Below are 19,975 nucleotides of genomic sequence, written 5' to 3' on the forward strand. Positions count from 1 at the left end.
GTCACAGTCTCCTGCTCTTTAGGTGAATAGCATCCCATTGCCTCAGCTCTGCACCAACATCCCTGCCCATTGCTCCTGTCAGCCTCCAGCCAGTTCAGCTACAACCACCAGGACACAAGAGCTAATGAGCAAATCAGGGTTCCATTCCTGTGTGAGTTTGCACTCTGCTAAAAAATCTGCATCTTTGAAAAGGCAATTATTGCACACGGATAGACCCTGGATACATTTTGTTGACATTTCCTCCAAGCACAAGAGCTTAAACCACAAAACAGCCTTGCAGGACTTCTAAGCTCCAGAGGAAAGAGTGGGCAGAGGGAGAGTGCATGGAGAACTCAAAGTGGGATGTATCCACTTGAGCAGCAGTTAAAAGCTTCCCAGAATGCCACTCCCTGCCCTGATATCAACAGTAAAGTCTCACTGCTTTCCTAAAGGAAATTGGGAAGCCAAAGCAAGATTCCATAGGTGACTTCAAAGTAGCCACCCAGAGGCTCTAGAATCACCTTACAGAATTGAGAGTGGTCACAGTTTGTGAGACTGGCTGACTTTGCTTACCTCCTTCAGTGGCACAATAAGTTTTGTCACCTGGCCCCTTCCTATGAACTTCCCAAGAATTTCATAGGAATCGTAGCTCTTGTTTTTGCGTGCTTCCATGACCTTGGAGACAATACCCTTCACTTCTTTCTCTTCAGCTACATTCCCAAACAACTCTTGGTTGAAAATCTTTGGAAAACAGGCAAGAGGAATGATTGAAGAAAAGCAGGTTTCTCCAGTAGCAACAGAACAACACTATTTTTCCCCGCTCACAGAAAAAACAATTCTCCACATTTCCTACAAATCACACCTATCTTTCCTTTGTCAACACAGAACATCCTTGTTTAAGTACACCAGATGAGACTGTTCTCACACCCCTCTGTGGTGTTGTGACACAAGGACTGGGACTGCAGTCAGATCAATGCATCCCACTATACCCCATCCGTGTGGCCAGCTGAGTTCCTGGGCTCTGTGGACTGCACTGAGTACATGTCTGCTGACTTGCTCAGCCATTTAGAGTACAGGAAAACACAGGTAGGTGTCTTAATTTTGAATCCATCCCCTCTCAAGATGCAGGGCTCAGGATACAGCCCCAGAGACATTTGCCTTCTCTTGATTCCCATCTACAACAGGGCCTACTGGTGCCTCCTTCCTTGGCAGTACACACACAACAGCCTAGTTTGCCATCAAATCAGAGACAACCTACACAAAACCTTCCCCTCCTAGAATATGTCACAAGCACTTCATGATGCTTTTTCTTTTAGCTTTGAACAGCTTTTACCTCAATCAGGATATCCAAGCAGGGGTCCAAATCACCAGCACTGAGCCTGGTAGTAAGGCCCTTCAGTAACAGGTTCACGGTGAAAGTCAGCACATGGAGCTACAGAAAAAGAGAACAGATCATTCCAAACCTCTGCATTGACCTCATTAATCATACTGCATGGGGACACTCCCATACCAGAGACATCACAAGACACATACTGCACTTGAGCTTTCATTACAGGAAAAAAAGACACTGGGAGGATGATAATCTATGTAGTAGCAAGAGAAAAAGGATCCCTATCCCACGCCATACTGGCAAGAGGGCTGGAATCTCCTCTCTCCCCAGGGCTCTTACTGATATACTTAGGCTGCTCTAATTGATTCTTTCACTGTTACAGAAGCTAAAAGCCCATGCTACTCCACTGTGGTAATTCACATGAAAAAATATTCTTAACCCAAACCATGGAAAGAGGAAAGATGAAGTAACAGTCAGAGCCTTGGCTCTGGATCTAGGAAGCAATCCTTCAACTAGCATCACCACACACTGCCTGTGCAGTCTCTTTGGCAACTCCCCCCAGATACTGTTTAGCCCTCATGACCTTATGGAAAGATTTCCTCTAATCTTACTGGAACCAGAAATTCATCCTTCCCCTTCAGACCCCAACTCTTCACTAGGAAAATGGCTTAGACTCTCAGTTCTTCGAGGGTACAGACCCTTATTTGACTTGACTTTGCAAGGCAAAACAAAGACTGATGTAGGCATTAGCAACAATATTTACTTGTATTTTGCCAAGCTATTCTACCAGTGCAAAACAATTCCAATAGCAACTTCCCTCTGGATTCTCCTCCCAATATATTAGAAAAAAAGCCTACAGAGAGCAGAAGAGGAAGAATTTCAGCATTACCTGGTAGCCATGGATGAGTGCAGACCGCATCTCCTTTAGGATATACAGAAGGTAGTGCACTCCCAACACTTCCATGATTTTAATGAGGGTGTTGCGGGCAATGTCCCGTATTTCCTGAAATCTGTTTCTCAGGAATGTGCAGACTTTCAGTAGGATGCTGGAAACAAAGATAGACAGCTTTGGCCATCTCCAAGCAGAGCAGAACTAATTACCCTGCCAAGGAGGCTGCTTTTCAGGACTGTTTCACAACCACATCTGTACTCACAGCCAGCCTCACAGAGAGGTTTTATAGGCATACACACACATACTGCCCTTCAGGACATTCTACTGATTATCTTTTCTTTTTGTACATTATTCTTTCCCCAGCACAACCAGCCCTGCCTCTGCACCTTGATTCACAGCTCTGCTCTTGGGTCAGGATTTACAGCAGTTAAATGCTGAGGTGCAGAGGCGCATGTCCCTAGGAACAGGAATTTCCAGACGAAGGTCTGTTAGGATGTCCCTCATGACTTTAGTCGTGTATGTAACCACCGCTTGAGAAAGGTGCCTGCACTCCTTCCCTGCACAATGAACAGCCCCACTGGGATGTAAGGAGCCCCATTGGGATGTAAGGAGCCCCACTGGGATTTACCTTGGTAGGTTGGCTTCCATCACTTCCTGGGGAAGACACTGCATCATTCTGACCATTGCAAAAGCTAATGGAACACGAACTACCTCATCATCATTCACAACATTGGATTTCACAAGCTTGTGCTCCTCGTCTCTTTTAACCTTTTTAAGAGAGCAAGACATAATGCACTTTTAATATACAGAAACGAACTCTGGTTTTTCTCAACAAACCCTGTAAGAGGCCAGTATGGCAGGCTGCTCTCCTCTGATGACTGCAGGAAAAACCCAGACAGCTAAAGGACAGGTGAGATAAATCCCTGTTTTCAATACAGAAACTAGGCTGGTGCAAGCAAGTGGCTGAGAACTCTTCAAGAGGTTGGACAAAGTGAATCATTTCACTTGTGCAGTTTGAGACAGTTCTCAGCAGGGAAGTTAGGACACCACATCCACACTGACCAGAAGGTCTGTCAGTAATCTCCACAACTCAGCAAAGGGCATGAAGCCTTTTTTGTGCTTTCAGATGGTCTCTCTCGTTGTGCCCAGTTTTTAAAAATATGTTGCTTTTTCACTGGCTCTGAAGTAGTATCCCAATCCTTAAAGTAGCAGCCTACAAAGGACCTTTCAAATGTCAGCTCCTCACCTTTGCAACAATACACCTGTGCAATTTAGGCAAGATGTTGACTGTAACTGTTTCTTGAATGTGTTGGATCAGACACTGAAGCTCCTCTTTATTTCGGGGTAAGAACGAAACGGGTTTGGGCACTTGTTCAGCATTTTCAGGTGGCTCAGCTGCTTGCTCAGGTTCTACTGGCTTCTCAGAGAGATTCTTCCCATTCTTTTCTTCAACCTCCTCCTCTTCCCCTTCACTCTGCTCCACCTCCATGGCTTCTTCAGCCTCCACCACCGGCTCGAAGTCCACGGCAGCAGCTTCTATCAAGTAATTGCCAAAAGTACAGGTAAATACAGGAGAACACAAAACTTGAGCCCTTAATTGAGACTCCTGTGGCAGCTTGGTTCTACATAAAGCTCCTACCTAACACCAGTGACAGCAAACCACCAATAAGCACCAGGCTTCTACTGGGTAAAGAAGCTTTGGCTTGCTGGTTTCTGATAAGCACCCTCAGGGCCAGGTTTAAAGCAAAGATTTCACTACTCTCTGTCTGAACCCCGTAGTCAGTTGAGCAAAGGTCAATGTGCCTGAACTGCAGAGAACTGCCATTCACTTAAAATTGAGGATTTCACAAGGCAAGAGCTACTGACAAGCACAGCTGTGAGACATCCTCCTCCATCACCCAAAGGTCCCAACATAGGTAACCACAATAGTGAAGAAGCTGAAGATACAACTTTGTCCCATGCAATGGCAAGGGAAGCAAGGGGAGGACATCTTGGCTGCAGATAACCATGAAAACCACACAGGTTCTGGGCTGTTTTGGCTTACAGAAGCCTGGGATGGAGTGGTAATGTGGACATGATTCCCTACACCTCTCCTGACTTTGTCAACACACAGGAGGAAAATCTGCACTACTCCTGAGGAGACAAGTCAACGCTAGCTTCCAAGATGCCCATTTAAAAAAAAGGAAGTTGCTGATGTCAAGAGTAAACCACAAAACTTTGATTAGCTGCATTTGAGCAGTCTGAGGAGTGTTTTTACAAGCAGACATAAAAAGCTCACCTTGGTTGTCAATGGTCACAAGCTGCTTTTCAAGTGTTTTATGGTCAAAGTGAAAGGCTTCCAGCACTGTCTCTAACAAGCTGCAGAAGGAAAACACGAAGAAAGATCAGCCCTCTGCACAAAAACAAGAGGATGCATATACAACAGAAAAATCTTACAGGCACTTTTTGGAAAACATCAGATTTAGTGACATTGCACCATAAGGATGTTTATCCTGAAAAACTCCAGAAAATAAAAACTGGTTACTTCTCAGCTGCACACATATTCTGTGACCCAGCTCAATGTGAAACCTCACAGAGAGTGGTACTGGAGCAACAGAGGCGTCCCAGGAGCAGGGACAGCCTGACACAACTGCTGCCATGCCTTCAGTGAGACATGGTGTAACAAAGTAACAACTTGTTAAAACTTCATAGCGCCAGGCAGCAAGCCATGCCCACCTTCACTCGCCTAAGTCCAACTCAAAGCCAGCAATCTCTCACCTCAGAGAAGAGGCCAAAGTCCATGAGATGCTCCTAAAAACACTGAACTGTGCCTAAGCAGTCTTTGGAGAAACCCAGAGCAGCAGTGCTCGTGGTACCCACCTGACTCCCAGCTTCGTACCGATCTGTCCTGTTTGCAAGACGTGGATGAAGTGCTTTAAGTGGTACAAATAGGCTGACCACGAAAGGTGTCGGCAGACAGCTCCAACAACTTCAACTGAGGCTGTTACCATGTTTTCATGCTGCTCAAAAGAGAGAAATTCAGCTGCTGTTAGCATTCACAATGACCACGTGTCTGCAACATTCTTCATCCAAAGCAACAAAAGACAAGTAATGTCTAGTCTAGTGGGGATGCTGGGATTCAGTATTTTTACATCTCCTCCTGAGCATCAAGTAAGGAAAAAAAAAAATCACAGTCTATCAAGCAGATCTCCAGACCCACTTCCTCCAAATTATTCTGCACACTTTTAACTTTTCTCACATACTTAAACCTATGGGCTCACTTGTGCTAAGAAGTAAGAACAAGAACCAGTTAAGGCATCCAACCACAAACACATGGCACATTGCTGGTCAACTATAAACCCATTTCAGATGTGAAATAAAATGTCTATTTCTTTATCAAATTTTCAATCCACACATTTTACTGCCCTCTGGTCAAAGAGCTACTCAGTCACTCTACTGAGGGGCACAGACAGCACTGCTGCAGGGGCTGGGTCCTGTGCCTGAGCTCTAATTGTTTCAGCTTCAGAAGAACATTTCTGACAGTAAGCAAATTAGACATTTACTTCACTTGATAGAAGCAGGTCTGCTGTTCTCCTGGTAGTGTGCAGGGAACTACAGAAGTGTGAAACCTGGCTTTTAAAAGCCACAGGTGGAAAGTCTGTCCACACTGATACTACAAGTAATTTCACTGAAAGTGAAAGTGACTAAAAAAAGTCAGCCTTCAAATTTTAATTACAAAGCTGCTATTGTTTTCAGATGTCTCCAGCCAATTCCTGCAGTTTCTCTCTAAATCCAGAGAAAACTGTATTTATTCCCACCTCTGTTACTAGATGCAGACTATATTCCCACAGTCTACTGTCAAAGAGTATCACAACTAAACAGGAAGACAAAAGTTTGGAGGCAGAGGGAAGAAAATAAGAAGCTGATTAAAAAAATAAAGACAAATAAAACCCCAAGTAAAAACTAAAACAAAACAAAAAAACCTAACCCAAACAGTTAAGAAATCAACCTTTTAGCAGATACAGGACTGGGCCCAGACTGCTTCTGCACCTTCTAAATCCTCTTTCTGCCAGCAATACCAGCACAGCACTTTTATCTACAATGGAGACACCCACTTCACAAACATTTCAGCTGTCTAAGGGGGTTAGGTTTTTAAGGGAAATGCTATATACGAAATGTGAAAATATTCAAGTAGATGCATTCAATTGCAAGAGCCTACCTTAAGCATTTTTTCACTGAAAATTGCAGTTGTAGCATAAGGCATGATGTAGTTCTGCAGGGATTTAGAAGACAGCACAAGCTTTTCTTCAGTGAGCTGCTTTGCCAGTTTCCTCAGAGCTCGTGCTCTCCTGTGGATCTGAGACATGTCACATGGGAGAGAGTGAATGAGTTTGTGCTTGAGTCACAGCTAGCACCTACATCCCGCAGTTCTGAAAATGTCCCAGTTTTAGGTAATGGCATAAACATATTACAGTCATTTCTAAGGCATGCCTTTTTCCTTAAATCTCTGGGCTTTCACTAGCCTTTTGCCTCAACAGATATTCCAAGTCAATGGCATTGTGGATTCACAATCATAAGACTGTGCTATCTTGAGGTGTTAGACAAGGGAGGCAACTGCAAACAGCAGCTGCTGCAATGAAATGCAAAGACCAGAGAAAATTAAAGTTAAAAACTTGCAACTTATATGCAAACTGCATATAAGTACAGGTATAGCAAAGACTCTCTCAGATTGCATCTCTGAAAGAAGAATTAATGTATTTTCACACTGCAAGAAAAACCAGGCTTTGTGTAACATTTGTGTTGATAAGGTTTGTGAATGGGAAGGGGCTGCAGAGACTCCAGAGAGCAGCAGGGAATAGGGCAGAAAAAACAGAGACCCATTCCATGCCTGTCAGAGGAATGTTCGGGATACTGCTGACTGTGGGCTACCATAAACCCAATACATTTATAGATAGAAACATAACTTTGATTCTCAATCACTCCTGATGATGTCTACATCCCTCTTTTTTGTAACAGTATCTAATGACACAGGTTCAATTTCTCTGCAGACAACACACAGATGCTTTGCAAAACATCCCCTCACAGTAAGATGCTTTTGCTTGGCAGGGGAAGAGAGGCACTAAGAAATGCCTGCTGTTTTTTACCTGCATGTGTTTCATGTTCTCAAAGAAGTCCATGTCAGGATCATGGCGGTTGGTCAGCTGGACTAAATCCTGAAATTCAGGATTTGTTGGGAATGTCTGAATGAGGCAGGAAAGCAGTGATGTGTAGTCCTGCTGGATGCTCTAAAAATAGCAAGCAGTGAATGGTAAGTATCCCTTGGAGAGGCTGCTACACACCCCTGAGAACAGCAGTGCTGTCATTTACAAATGTTTCAGTCAAACGTCCTAATTCTTGGTAACAACAAATGCACCCATTATGGGCTGCATATAAATTAAAGCCTCCCTTCCAAAAAACGAGTTTCAACTAAGAAAAGCTGAACAACAGCAGAGAAACACAAGTAATTTCTATAATCTTTTAGAATTTTATAAGGCTTCATATTAAGGGTAAGTTTACAGTGGGTACCTGCACTTCTTATCCCAGTAGAGGACTTTGAGAACTCACCCAAAAAACATCTCATGAAGATAGCTGGAAATGTGTGATCAGATACCACTGCCTTACCTCAGTCTTACTCTTCAGACCCCTTCTCACAGACTCCAGGAGAGTGTGCTGGATTAGCTCCTTGTACTCATCTTCTGTGTGGCTGATCTCTGCCAGTCGGTGGATGAGACTGGTCAAGCAAAGGCTTGCGTTGTCACTGAGAGCCATGTCCCCGAGCTGTGAGGATGAAGAAATGGCACCACATGAGTCTGGCTCTGACACCTTTCTCTACCCAAAAGCTGGGACAGAACAGCACCACTGGATACAACACAGCGAGTCCTGTAGAGACTCAGAAACTATTGAGAGCTTTCCTATAGAAGATCTACTCCCAAATTAATGCCCAACCTACCCATCAGGAAAAAACCCTTTACATTTACCAGCAGACCCACACAACCAGAACATGCTGCAACAAACCAAAATCAGCCTTTCAAGCCTGTAATGTGCCTTTTATCCAGTACAAATGACCAAACAGTTCCATTGCTCACTGACAGAAAGTTGTGCTGCACTGTGCTTGCCTTTTGGGACACACAGATGAAAAGGTAAACAGACAAAACTTCAAAAACATGTTTGTAAGAATACCTAAAGATACTTTCTGAATGTTATGTGGTGCCAAAAAATAGCCAATGGAAGTAAGTTGAAAGTTAGATTCATCAGGGACACATGGTGCATATAGCAAGGGAAGGAACATTCAGCCAACCTGGATGGTGTAGAAGCAGTTGTGCATAACAGGGATGAGGAAGTCAGTATCCACTGTTTGCATTTCCTTGATGTGGGCTGTGATTGACTGAAATGCTGACAGACGCACATCAAAGTCGATATCATCCAGATGTCGCTGATCAAAGGCATTCAGCTAAGACAGAGCAACAAGTTGTTAATGAAAAATGACAGAAATGTGATCATACCATATTGGGAGAAAAAGGGAGCAGAGAGAAAAACTGTGCATACCTTAACAACATCAGTAATGTACTTCAACTTAGCATCCAAGTCAGATAAAGTCTAAAAAACATAAAAACCCAGTTAACTTTTATAGTTGTTAAAAATTTGGCTAACTCAAGACTTTACCACTTCAGTCAAAAAATAAATAAGCAGCAGCATTAGCCTTTCTCCTGTTAGAATCTCCATAAGAGCCTTTCTCATGTAAGTTGGAGGATATGTGTTTTAAGTCCTAAGTTTCCAAATATCTACACTGTATGTTTCCCGTGTTTTACTGCTAAGAATGTATATGTCACTTCAAAGTAATACAGAATATCCTACTATAAACTGTGAGAGAAGAATACAAATAAAAATTGTCTTCAGGATACTGAAATCCATTCTAATTTCATCAACATGCAGGATTGGTTGCAGTTTAAGTGCTTTGCTTGGCTTCTCTTACACTAAAGATCTTTGGCGAGGTTCACATCAACCAGGCTGTAAGCCAAAACTTTTACAAATCTTTGTGCAGCTCATTCATTTCTATCACATAGAATTCTGTTATTTTCACTTCACACAAGAAGTAGAGTAAAAAAGTTTTTAAATTTATGCACAAAGATAAATACTGCTATTACTTTGTTCTTGATCTCTTAGAGCAAATTTAAAAAAAAAGCACAGAAAGATGTAGAAATGCAATACCTGAAATACCAAGCACAACTTATTTCGAGACAGTTTGTTCTGGATGACAGAAAAAAGCTTTGCCAGTGGTTTGAGAAAGCTTGTAGGGTTTGAGCAATGCCTCAGCAAGTTCTGCACCGTCTCCAGAATGTCAATTTGGGTACCCTGAAAGAGACACATAACTCTCAATAACTACTGAGAACTCACAAGATTATTTCATTTCCTTGGGACGTATTTCAAGACACGAAGTGCACATTGCTGTACTTCATTCAGATCAGAGATACTGAACGAGAACAAAGAATTAGAAGGACACAATGCAATCATCAAATCTCTCAGAAGTACTTGCAGCCTCTCAATTAGAAACAATACAGTGTTAAGAGATGATTGTCAGCATGATAAAGACTTCTTTTATGTGTCTTTCCTCATGACTCAAAGGTCAGGAGAACTAATGGAGCTTTAAAAAGCAGTCTTTCTTGAATATGTGAGGTGAACATTAACAGCACCATATACTTCACAGAATGGGTCAGGCTGGAAAGGGCCACGGAGGTCAATTTGGTCCATCCTCCCTGCTCAAGCAGGGTCATTCCAGAGCACCTGGCACAGGATTGCATCCAGACAGTTCTTGAGTATCTCCAGTGAGGGGACCCGGCCACTGCACAGTAAAGCTCTTGTATGAGTTCCCTCAACAGCAATCACATGTGGTGCCCTAATGATTCACTGATTTAAACCCCAAAATAGTACTGTATATGGTTTGCCTTTGCCTTTCAACCAGCAGCAGACTAATGCAGCACTGCCCAGTACACCACACACACCACACACTCAACCACATAAATTCACATTGCTGTCCAGACCCTGTGGCTTTGGGGTGCATAAAATACACAGTGAAGAAGAGCAATTATTTCAAACACTGCAAGCAATTTGGTGGATTGGCTACAGTGTCAAAGAAGGTAAAGACTGCATTATAACTTCTGCAGACCTTCCCCATGACAAGGGGGAACAGAATCAGTCTGGGCACTGGCACCTCTGGGTGAGTAGTGCACATCAACACACAGTGGCACTGCATTCTGAACAGACTACAAACATGTGAAGACCTGACTGCAGGCTGATAATGAGAAATGGCATGTATATGACTTTTAAACAAACAAATAAACTTGATTAAAATAAAATCATATGTTTAGTAGGGGTGAGGAAATAATTTTAACCTACCTGCTCCATGTTAGTCTGATAAAGGAAAGGGATGAGAAGGCTCACAAGCACTGAATTCTGGCTCTTTTCTTGTATGAATTTGCTGATCCTGCAGAATTGGACAAGGTAATTTACTCTTTTATATAATTTCAATCACCAGTACAGAGCAAAGAAGTCTGTCAGCACTAGTGTCATTTCACAAGGCTTTGTCAGCCTATCCAGGCTAACAGAGCATACCCACCAAATTCACAGTCCCAGCCTAAGCATTCAGTTCCACATGACTGCAGACATTTCTGCACTTTTCTCTAACCTCAAGAGATACTAGGTTTGAGTACCAGCAACAAAATCAGCTAGAATCAACTTCTGAAAACTTATCACCTCAATAACCAGCCAACAGCAAGGTCAATGACAGATGCAGCAATTTACAACTGTTGCAAATTTTAAAAAGTTGAGACACAGTGTTTTTTAATTTGGAAACTATTACAATAAGCCTCTTTCTTCCTCCCTCCTTCCAGCTTTTTAACTGTTTCAGGCTCTAAGAATCACTTACTTGGAAAGTATACTCAGCTCTTTGCTGACTTGAGCTCTGTACTTCTTCTTTTTCACCTTCTCCATACTTAACATTGTTTTGCTGAAGTACTGAAGTATGGCAGGAACATGAGGCAGGACCAACTGGCAACCTAGGCTGAGGGGCTCTGTAAGAGATACAACAGTTAGCAACACCCAAGACACTCTGCTGCAAGAAACAGAAGGGAGATCCAACCCTATACAAAGGGGAAATTAGGATAAGGGAGGTTTCATTAGTTAATGGGAGCTATAAACATGCAGGGCAGCTGGTGGCTGGGAAGAAGCACCAGCACTTGCTGAGACCAAGTCTAACATGTCTGAGATGAGCTCAAAGCAAGCACACACCACTCTCCTCATAGATTTCAGTAACAGCCCTCATATATATGTAGGCTTATCAGAAGGCACCAAGGACATTCTTCTACAGTACCAACATCTAAAATGACTGGAGCATTTGTAGATGTGGTTTTCTTTATTCCACCACTGACCTCTTGTGTAAAATCAAAGCTGCCATAACAAGGGCACATGCTCCTTTCCACTAGCTTTGAGTTGCAGGTGAAAGCAGCACACTGATGCTGTCTCCACAGCATCAAACACAGCACACTACTGTTCTGTCTATTAACTCTCAAAGATGCCAGGTCTTTCCAGTCAGGGAGCACAGACTAAACATTAAAGTGATCATGTGCATACAGGAATGGGGCCTTTATATAAAGCCTGGTGTTAGGCACAGAGCCAAGTCAGCAACGCAGTTCTTCAACTTGTATCAGTCAAAGCTTCACAGACAGAACAGGTCAACATTGCTCTCTTAAGGAATCTCTCTGTGCTCAGGACTCTGACACTCAAACGTGGACTTCATCAGCCACGAAGCAAGCAGGACTTTACAGTTCTTGAGCACAAGACAAGTTTGTACATTGATGTTTCCATCTCTGCTGGGAGGTCCACTTCCCCAGTATTCTTAGAACAGCCTCACCATAATCTACCACCTCCATCTAAAGCACCCAACAGGTCTCTGAGAACTCTCAGGCAGGCATACCTTCTGTCACGTCTCCAGTGGCCATGACAGCACAGTCAGTCACGCTCAGACTGGAAACCTGCTCCGTGGGTTCAAAATCTGGGCTGTTGAGAAGGCTGTCAGCAATGTCCATCACAAGGCTGGATGTGGCCTCAGACAGATTCTTGGCTGACAGCACAGCAAAAACATTTGTCAGTATATCACTCTCTGGATGATCTGGCTGCTGCTTGGCCAGCAAAGGGAAATACCTGAAAGATTATAAAAAGGTTCACTGAAAATTAGGTTCAGAATTTTCAGCTTACAATTCTACTGTGCGAGAAGTCACAAAAAATAATGACCGTCTTCCATTTCAACCAAGAAAAAAGTGCACAAAAACCAGAACAGCATCATCAAAAATACAATGAATGGAGGTTGAGAGGTTATCAAGTCCCTTTTCTAATCTTTTCTCCACAGCCTGAGTCTTGTCTTAGTCTGCTCCTAACCTAGTGATGCAACATCACTTTTAACAGAAGTTTGTGCATAAGGTCTTCATGCCTACCAATGAGGTGTCTCAAGAGAAACACCTGGTACTTTAGCAAAGGAAAAACAGTGAGTCTGAGGAAGAGGCAAAAATCACTCAAGACAGTTGAGTTGGAACTTCTCACAATCAAAAAAAGCTCTTTTACAACTTTCAGTAACAGATTCTCAGTCACAGATTCTGTGCTGAACTTGCCCATACTCTTTCATAAAATAGAAAGTAATAGAGACTCTAAAAATACGAACGAAATTATATATTGTAAAACTGACTTCCCGTCTCACAAGACTAAGAAGTCATTGGTCAAGACAAATATATCCCTCAGAAATCAGATCTCCTCCTCACTTGTGAGTTCAGTTTGGGCTGCATATGTGCTTAGTTATTAATACATGAAAAAAGTAGCCTATTAAAAAAGTGAGTTCTTGCATAAACTGGAAAGCTTCCCAGCTGCTTTGACTGCTATCAAAAGAATTAGAGTCTAATGGAAAAAGAAAATACAAGTTTGGACACAATTATTCACAGCCTGTTAGTGTGCTCTTTCTTCCTTGAGTTTTATGTATTCAGAAGTACTTAGGCTTCTTTGCCAGAAGAACACTTACCTGGGGTTCTTACTCCAGGTGTGAATGAGTTTGAGCAGAAAAGTTGGAGAATACTGACTCTCTGAAGCCAATCTGCAGACCTAAAGGAGAGAAAAATCAGATACCAATGCAACACAAGTAAGTAAAGCCACTTCAAAATGTCCTCTCTAGCAAAGACCTCACATTCTACAGTTTAACTTTTTTATAAAGTAATTTCAACCTTTTATAAGATAATTTTCCAACTTCTTCAATATTTGTCAAATGACTCTTAGATCATTTCACTTCTGTTTATACAGTATTCCAGCTACCATTTTTGCCTTCTCTTGAAACTAGATTCCCACAACACCTCACATTTGCCACAGAGGCTTAGCAAACTCTCCCAGACATACCTAGAAAATCTGAAGCACAGCACTCAAAACTCACTCCTCCTCCTCCCACATTTCCTATGCCCTGACTGCAGCACCTGGTCTGTATCTCCACAGCCTCACTGGAGAGGCTGGAAATCTTATTGGGGTGGGATCTCCTCACAGGGTTCTGCATCCAAAACAACCCCACCTGTGTTTGGGTTGTGTTGCTGCTAACAAGTCTCTGCAGCAAAATCCTGGGCTATGAACAACAGCAGCAAACTCCAACTGCAGGTTCAACAGGCTTAAACCAATTTGCCCTCTCCAGTTTTACACACCTCAGTTCTGTAGTTTTAAAAAAGGAAAGCACACAAGTCAAAATGATTCTTTTGCCAAAACCGAATCCTCATGAAGTTCACCAGAAAAGACTCCAGAGGGAGCTTCTGGATCGTATTACCATCCAAGCTTCAAAACCATCGGTCTTCCTGACACATGTAAGGACAAGAGGCATTCTAACTATTTAGTAACAAAAGTACACCTTGTTCAGAGTTACTCAGAATTTGCAAACACTGTGCTCCATGAAAGCTTTAAGTGCTTTGCTGACTGCCTGGAACTGCAATAGCCTGAACTGCTCTGGAACTGCAACAAATGTTCACTGCTTTTCCCACGTAGCACCCCAGCTGTAAGAAGACTCCATGGACAAACCAGGAACATGCACTTCCCCATTGCCCAGCCCAGGGCAATACAGAGCTATATGCACTGCCTGGTACTTTTTATCTACTGTTTGTCCACATAACCATACTATACATCACATATTGTTACTGGTAGAGAAGAGAAACAGTGTAGGAGTAAACAAACACAATGTCTAGAGAAGCAGCTCTTGTTGTTTCACAAACTAGACCAATGCTCTTTAACAGGCTTTTCTGCTGCAGGGAAGTTGGGCATTTGGATACCTTAAAAGCCTCTATGGAAGAGCATGCTTGCAGTCAGTCCCTCTTACTCAGTTAACCTTTTCATGGACACAGCTTGCTTTTAGAGCAGAGACAACCCAGCAGCTGGTACAGGCACTCCCTGACAACCCCAGAGCCACTGCACTGACAAAGACAATATAATTTAATTTTAAATTCTGTGTTTTCTCTTCATCGCACAGCAGTGCATTTTCCAAGCTCAGAGGCGATCTGAATTTCTCTGATAAAAGCCACATGCCTGTGCTTTGTCACTATATTCACATGGAAGTCTTGTCAGGCAGGCTCAAGATCACTTAGCCCACTGACAGACCCTCCTGGGTCCTTCCTGCAGCAGCATTTGCTTCTGCAGTCCCCTACCCAACAATTGTCACACAGAAAAGTAGCAAAGTACACCTAGAAATGACTCGTATTATTTAGCTTCCTTGAAGCATCTAGGGAAGAAGTCTGCTTCTGTGGTTAAAGAACAAAGAAATGGCATCCATTTTATTCATACGAATTAATTTGTACTTTAATCTGTGACTTGATTATTCTAGGACTAATCAGAGAAGAGCCAAGAAACTGGCCTTGCACAGACACTGGGATGCCACAATCTGTCCAAGGCCACATCCACTCTAGCAATGGACAGAGCTGACATGATGGACTGGAGTACAGCTGGAGTTTTCTGCATGGTACATGTTTCAAACAAGTTATTTGGAAAAACAAGAAATACTTACCTGAGGCCATACCACAGCATGGAAAACTGCATCAATCTCTTCCACACTAAAGCTGTAGGTCTCATAATCAGAAAAAAACTCTGCCACAAGCTTGAGACCAAGACGTCTCAAATTCTTCAGTGGATTAATCAACCTAGGTTGGACCTGTAATGAAAACAACAAAAAACCCAGCCCAGTAAGAGCTTGGCAGAACAGCTACCAACTATTTGCTCTGAAATTAAACCAGCAATTGACTGACCACATCCAGACACATTCTTTGCAGAAACCTCTGTTGTTTTCTCTTGTAACTTGTTCACAGTAGCAATGTACATCTCAGAGCTGACCTGATTGTTACTAGAAGGGGCCTGCCTGTTCCTGCACCGAATCACTTACACAGGACTCCTTCAGGTCATAAAAAGTCCATGCTTATAGGTTTAACCCTGTAGCATCTGCCCCTTTTGGATGCAATGCAGAAAGCTACACTGCAATTAACTAGATTTCCAACTCTGACACTTAAACAATTCTGTTTTACACTTGAAAGGACGGAAATCACCTCTTCAAAGTGAAGTTGTACTTTGTACACTGAGATCTTCTGGGAAGAAATCAACAGACGAAGAGAAGGGGTGAGGAACAGAGAAGGAAAGAATGTGAATTATGTCTTCCAGTGGAGTCAGGTGGGGGCTATAGCATTTGGTTACAGGAAGGTGCTTCCTGTACCCATTTAGTGGCTATGTTCCACAGCCTTTCTTTGGAAAAACATTTCAGTAAGGGAATTCACTCAGAGCTGCATTCTGACTCTCCTCCCTGAGAGAAGTCTTGACCTGAGTAACCTAAATTATTTCCATACTGTGCAATGCAGCTCACAGCATGAGCACAAGAAGTAGTTCCACAGTGCAGAGGTAATGAACTTCAGCCTCAGAAACAACAAAGCCACATGAGAGCAGATGAAAGCCACTGTCTGATATTGGAGCTCTTTTGGGTCCCCATATCATGATCCACCACAAGTGGATCCAAGAATATAAAATCACAAGTAAGAAAGACGAAGAGGAGATGGTGGAAGGAACTGATCAAGCTCTTGCAACAGGACCTCCCGAGCTATGCTGAAAGTGTACAATGGAGTGCAATCAGCTTCCAGGTGGCAAATGAACTGTTTGAAAGCCCAAAGAAAGCACAAACCAGGATACTATTGCTAATGGCAATCTCCAAGTGAAGTCATTTTGGGTTTCACACTATCCAATCACCATGAGTTCTCTGAGATCAAGCCTTTGAGAGGACAAAGAAACTCAACAGTGAACACAATCACTAGGAAATGGTTGTGGATGCTGTGGGACAGACAGAGAGAAATGGTAAGCATTTCTCTCTCTCTGTCCCACAGCATCCACAAATGGTAATTTAATAACTTGTCTTAAAGTGGTCAAAGTTGATGTTTAATTCTCCAGGCAGTATCAGTCTGCAATAAATTACTCTCAAACTCCAAGAATGTCTTCTAATTATTAGTCAAGATAAACAGATTTCTCACACTCTTACTTGAGCTTTTAACAGCCCCTGGGCTAATGAACTGCTAAATTAAGTTCAGACAAACAACAGACTGTCAATCCTGATATTACACAACCATGACAGAATTACTGTAGCAACTCTGGCAAAATGTGGCTTTCCTAGCAGTTAGTGAAGCAGCTTTTAGAACTCCTGTCTCCTGTTCTCATTGAAAACATGCAGGCATATGCAATGCACTGCTGAAGTCAGACTGGGGGATGCTGACGTCCTCCAATTTGCTCATCTTCTTCATAAATTAAGACAGTTACCAGGTTCTGTGCAGCCTGCAGGCAACTATGAGACCTTGGATACTGTATGCCTATTGCAAGGATTTGCTTTGTTGGATAAATTTTTTTCAAAGCAAGTTCTAACCTCAAATGCTCACAGCTGGGTCTTGGCAAGAACATGCTCATGGTGACAAAACATTCATTCCCACTTGCTCAGGCCATCATCTCCTAACACCTTGCAACACCACAGTGATGATGATGACTGTGCAGTTTGCTGGCTTCCCACCTAATACATGAGCAGGCTCTGCACCAGCACCAAGAAGACAGAAAAGCCTGGCTCAGTGTTACATTTTCTGAGCAGCTGCCAACAGACCCCAAGTAGCTGGACTAGAGCTCAGGGATGTCTGTGCTGCCTCCCTGCATACAGGGCAGCAATAAACCAACACGCCCCACCTTCAGGTGCAACCAATCTTTAACAGGATGTTTTCCTCACCTGACCCCTTCTGCATGTACAGCCATTGCTCAGCAAGGGAAAAAAATCATTTCCACTGCTCTGCAGGTACCTGGCTAAGACCCAAATGGTAACAAGGAATTAGTAAGACTCTTGACACAGAGCTGAAGATGCTTCTAGTGTGCTGAAAGCATGGCTGGTAGTCACGTCCCTCCTGTGTCCCATGACAGGAGACACAAAGGGCTGATAATCACTGTGGTCATTCACAATGCTGAGCTCCTCTGAGGTCTAGCACTGCAACAAAACACTTCATGGACAAGCTTTGCTCAAATGTCTTCAGGTAAGGAACTTTAAACCTCTCCTTCCCCTGCTCAAATGTTTTATCCTTGCTGCCAAGACACTCCATCTTTAGGGCAAATTTCTACTTCCAGCCATAAAATGTGGTTACATGTTTACAACAGAACATTTCTCTCTCTCTCGTGCCCATCTCTCCAAAAAACAGGTAGGAACAATGCACAGAGATCACCTCCAACTCTTTCTTCAGTAGTTCAAACAAACACACAGTTCAAATCAGTTTTCTAAGTACATTAACTCTGCCTGTACTGCTTGAGCCCTGCAGCACTTTCAGACAAGTACCACTGGCCTCTATTTTGACAGATTTCTAATTGCTAAGCTTCACAATGGCATTCAACTTATCTTTATCTGAATCAATAAAGCTCTGTCTATATGTGTAAGCTCAGAGGAGGAGGAGAGAAAAAACTTAATTTACATGTTTGTATATTGTTTGCATGTACTGTACCTTCTCTCTTTGCTGGAGGATGCAGGATACCACTGCAGTCATGCAGAGCAGAATCTGTAGAATTTCAGGCAGGTATTGCTGGATCAAATGTCCCATGTTTTTCAACACAACCTCAAGACCATTGAAGAGGCTATGCTGACGCCCAAGAGGCAGGACTTTAGCTAAATCCAACTCTGACATACTTTGAAGGACTGCAGTCTGGCAAGGCCCTGTGATAGGCAAAGGAACAGCAAATTACCTAGGGAAGCACCATGGATAAACCCACTACGAAGAATAATATTTTAGTGAAAAATAGTGGAATTTGGCCCTAAATTACTGATCCTCACAATCAGATTTTTAAATAAGAACAGCTCTGTTTCTCCATCTCTCTGATATTTAGATGTCTCCCACTGCTACAGAATCAGAGCACTTTACAAGTTCTCTTTACTGCCCTGATACTCAGGCTAGCCTATGATCCCAGACACTATCTACTCTTGGCCTGCTACAACTTATTTGCAAAATTGTGGCAAGTTGTTCAGCTTTTCTGACCTTGGACATATAAAACAGAGTAATCATGCTTTGTAAGGAGAAACTTGGGGGAAACCTAGTCCTTACCAAGGGTTTACTTTCATCCCTTCAAGGCACGGTCAAGAGACAAACTGAAGCACATAACAGTACTAAGCCTATTTATCCTCCCACATCTCTACAGTCAGGGAATACCACACCCCCAGCTTCTGTGGCCTACCTACCATTACTGAATTGCTTCACAGCTTCAAAGAGCAGATCCAAGAACATCCGGATCTCTTCTGGCAGCGAGCCGGCCAGAAATCGCAGAACGATCGACATGCGAGTGCTCGCTGAAGACTTGCCCTGTGTTTTGCTCCCTGTTTTGTTTCTCATTCTGCCATAGAGAATTCTTCAAGAACCAGAAAGAGATTGCATTAGCTTTCAGCAAGCCATCTGTTTTCCAACCTCTCATTCTGTAGGAGAAACTCGGTTTAAAAATATTCTCTAGTGGAAGTTCTCCCTTCAGGTTCTCCACTGAAATCCTACATAATGCCCAAAAACATACTAGTGAAAGATCAGCTTCTGCTTCTACAATGGAAGCTCTGCTGGAAACTTCAGGTATAAAACTGGTTACCTTGCAGGAGAATTCACATCACTGCAAATAGCTGGCAACACTCAATGAACTGAAATGTCCTCACAGTTCTCTGTAATCCTTAGTAGAAACAGTATGTGCCAAAATGCTGTTTTTAAAGAAAACACCATTTGCATAACACATTATATAAATGTGTTAATAAGAAAAACATACAGAATATCACAAACTAAGTCATCAAACTGTAGCATTAAGCATGGGTTTATCTCAATTATTCAAAATGAGAAGCAGTATTACATCTCTCTGCTCATGGTACTCTGCCATGAAGCTTTTGAACTCACACTTGAGAACACACCTCATAAGAACAGGGATGAGATCTGGTCGATGCTCTGTTTTTACTACTGTGGTCTCCTCAGAAATACTGAAATGGACTATCTCTTCTTTAAAGCTCTTGTCCTCCAGTAGCCTTTGCAAGTTCTCCCTGAGAGTAATAAACATTATTTGAAAGCAGGTAGGGTTATAAAAATAGACAGATACACACACAAATGCATCTATATCTAATTACCTACCTATCTATCCTTGCTGTATACAAAATATTAAAGTACTATTTTCTCACTCTTTTATAA

At 42.6% G+C, this 19,975-nt stretch overlaps 1 protein-coding gene across 1 annotated transcript in view; it reads right to left on the reverse strand.

Annotated features, from left to right (window-relative positions):
- The window catches only part of UTP20 (UTP20 small subunit processome component), a 63,335-nt gene that overhangs the window by 14,020 nt on the left and 29,340 nt on the right, over positions 1-19,975 (reverse strand). The window contains exons 25-45 of the mRNA XM_063154791.1: positions 19,705-19,830; positions 19,003-19,169; positions 18,275-18,483; positions 15,286-15,429; positions 13,282-13,361; positions 12,190-12,416; positions 11,143-11,287; positions 10,614-10,701; positions 9,429-9,572; positions 8,766-8,816; positions 8,518-8,670; positions 7,842-7,997; positions 7,325-7,465; positions 6,400-6,537; positions 5,061-5,200; positions 4,480-4,559; positions 3,448-3,737; positions 2,830-2,969; positions 2,199-2,355; positions 1,313-1,411; positions 553-720 (exon numbers count right to left, since the gene is read on the reverse strand). Of these exons, the coding sequence (XP_063010861.1) occupies positions 553-720; positions 1,313-1,411; positions 2,199-2,355; positions 2,830-2,969; positions 3,448-3,737; positions 4,480-4,559; positions 5,061-5,200; positions 6,400-6,537; positions 7,325-7,465; positions 7,842-7,997; positions 8,518-8,670; positions 8,766-8,816; positions 9,429-9,572; positions 10,614-10,701; positions 11,143-11,287; positions 12,190-12,416; positions 13,282-13,361; positions 15,286-15,429; positions 18,275-18,483; positions 19,003-19,169; positions 19,705-19,830 (3,043 nt within the window). The remainder of the gene's footprint in view (positions 1-552; positions 721-1,312; positions 1,412-2,198; positions 2,356-2,829; positions 2,970-3,447; positions 3,738-4,479; positions 4,560-5,060; positions 5,201-6,399; positions 6,538-7,324; positions 7,466-7,841; positions 7,998-8,517; positions 8,671-8,765; positions 8,817-9,428; positions 9,573-10,613; positions 10,702-11,142; positions 11,288-12,189; positions 12,417-13,281; positions 13,362-15,285; positions 15,430-18,274; positions 18,484-19,002; positions 19,170-19,704; positions 19,831-19,975) is intronic.

The sequence above is a fragment of the Melospiza melodia genome, chromosome 4 (assembly GCF_035770615.1).
Source record: "Melospiza melodia melodia isolate bMelMel2 chromosome 4, bMelMel2.pri, whole genome shotgun sequence".
NCBI lineage: Eukaryota > Metazoa > Chordata > Aves > Passeriformes > Passerellidae > Melospiza > Melospiza melodia.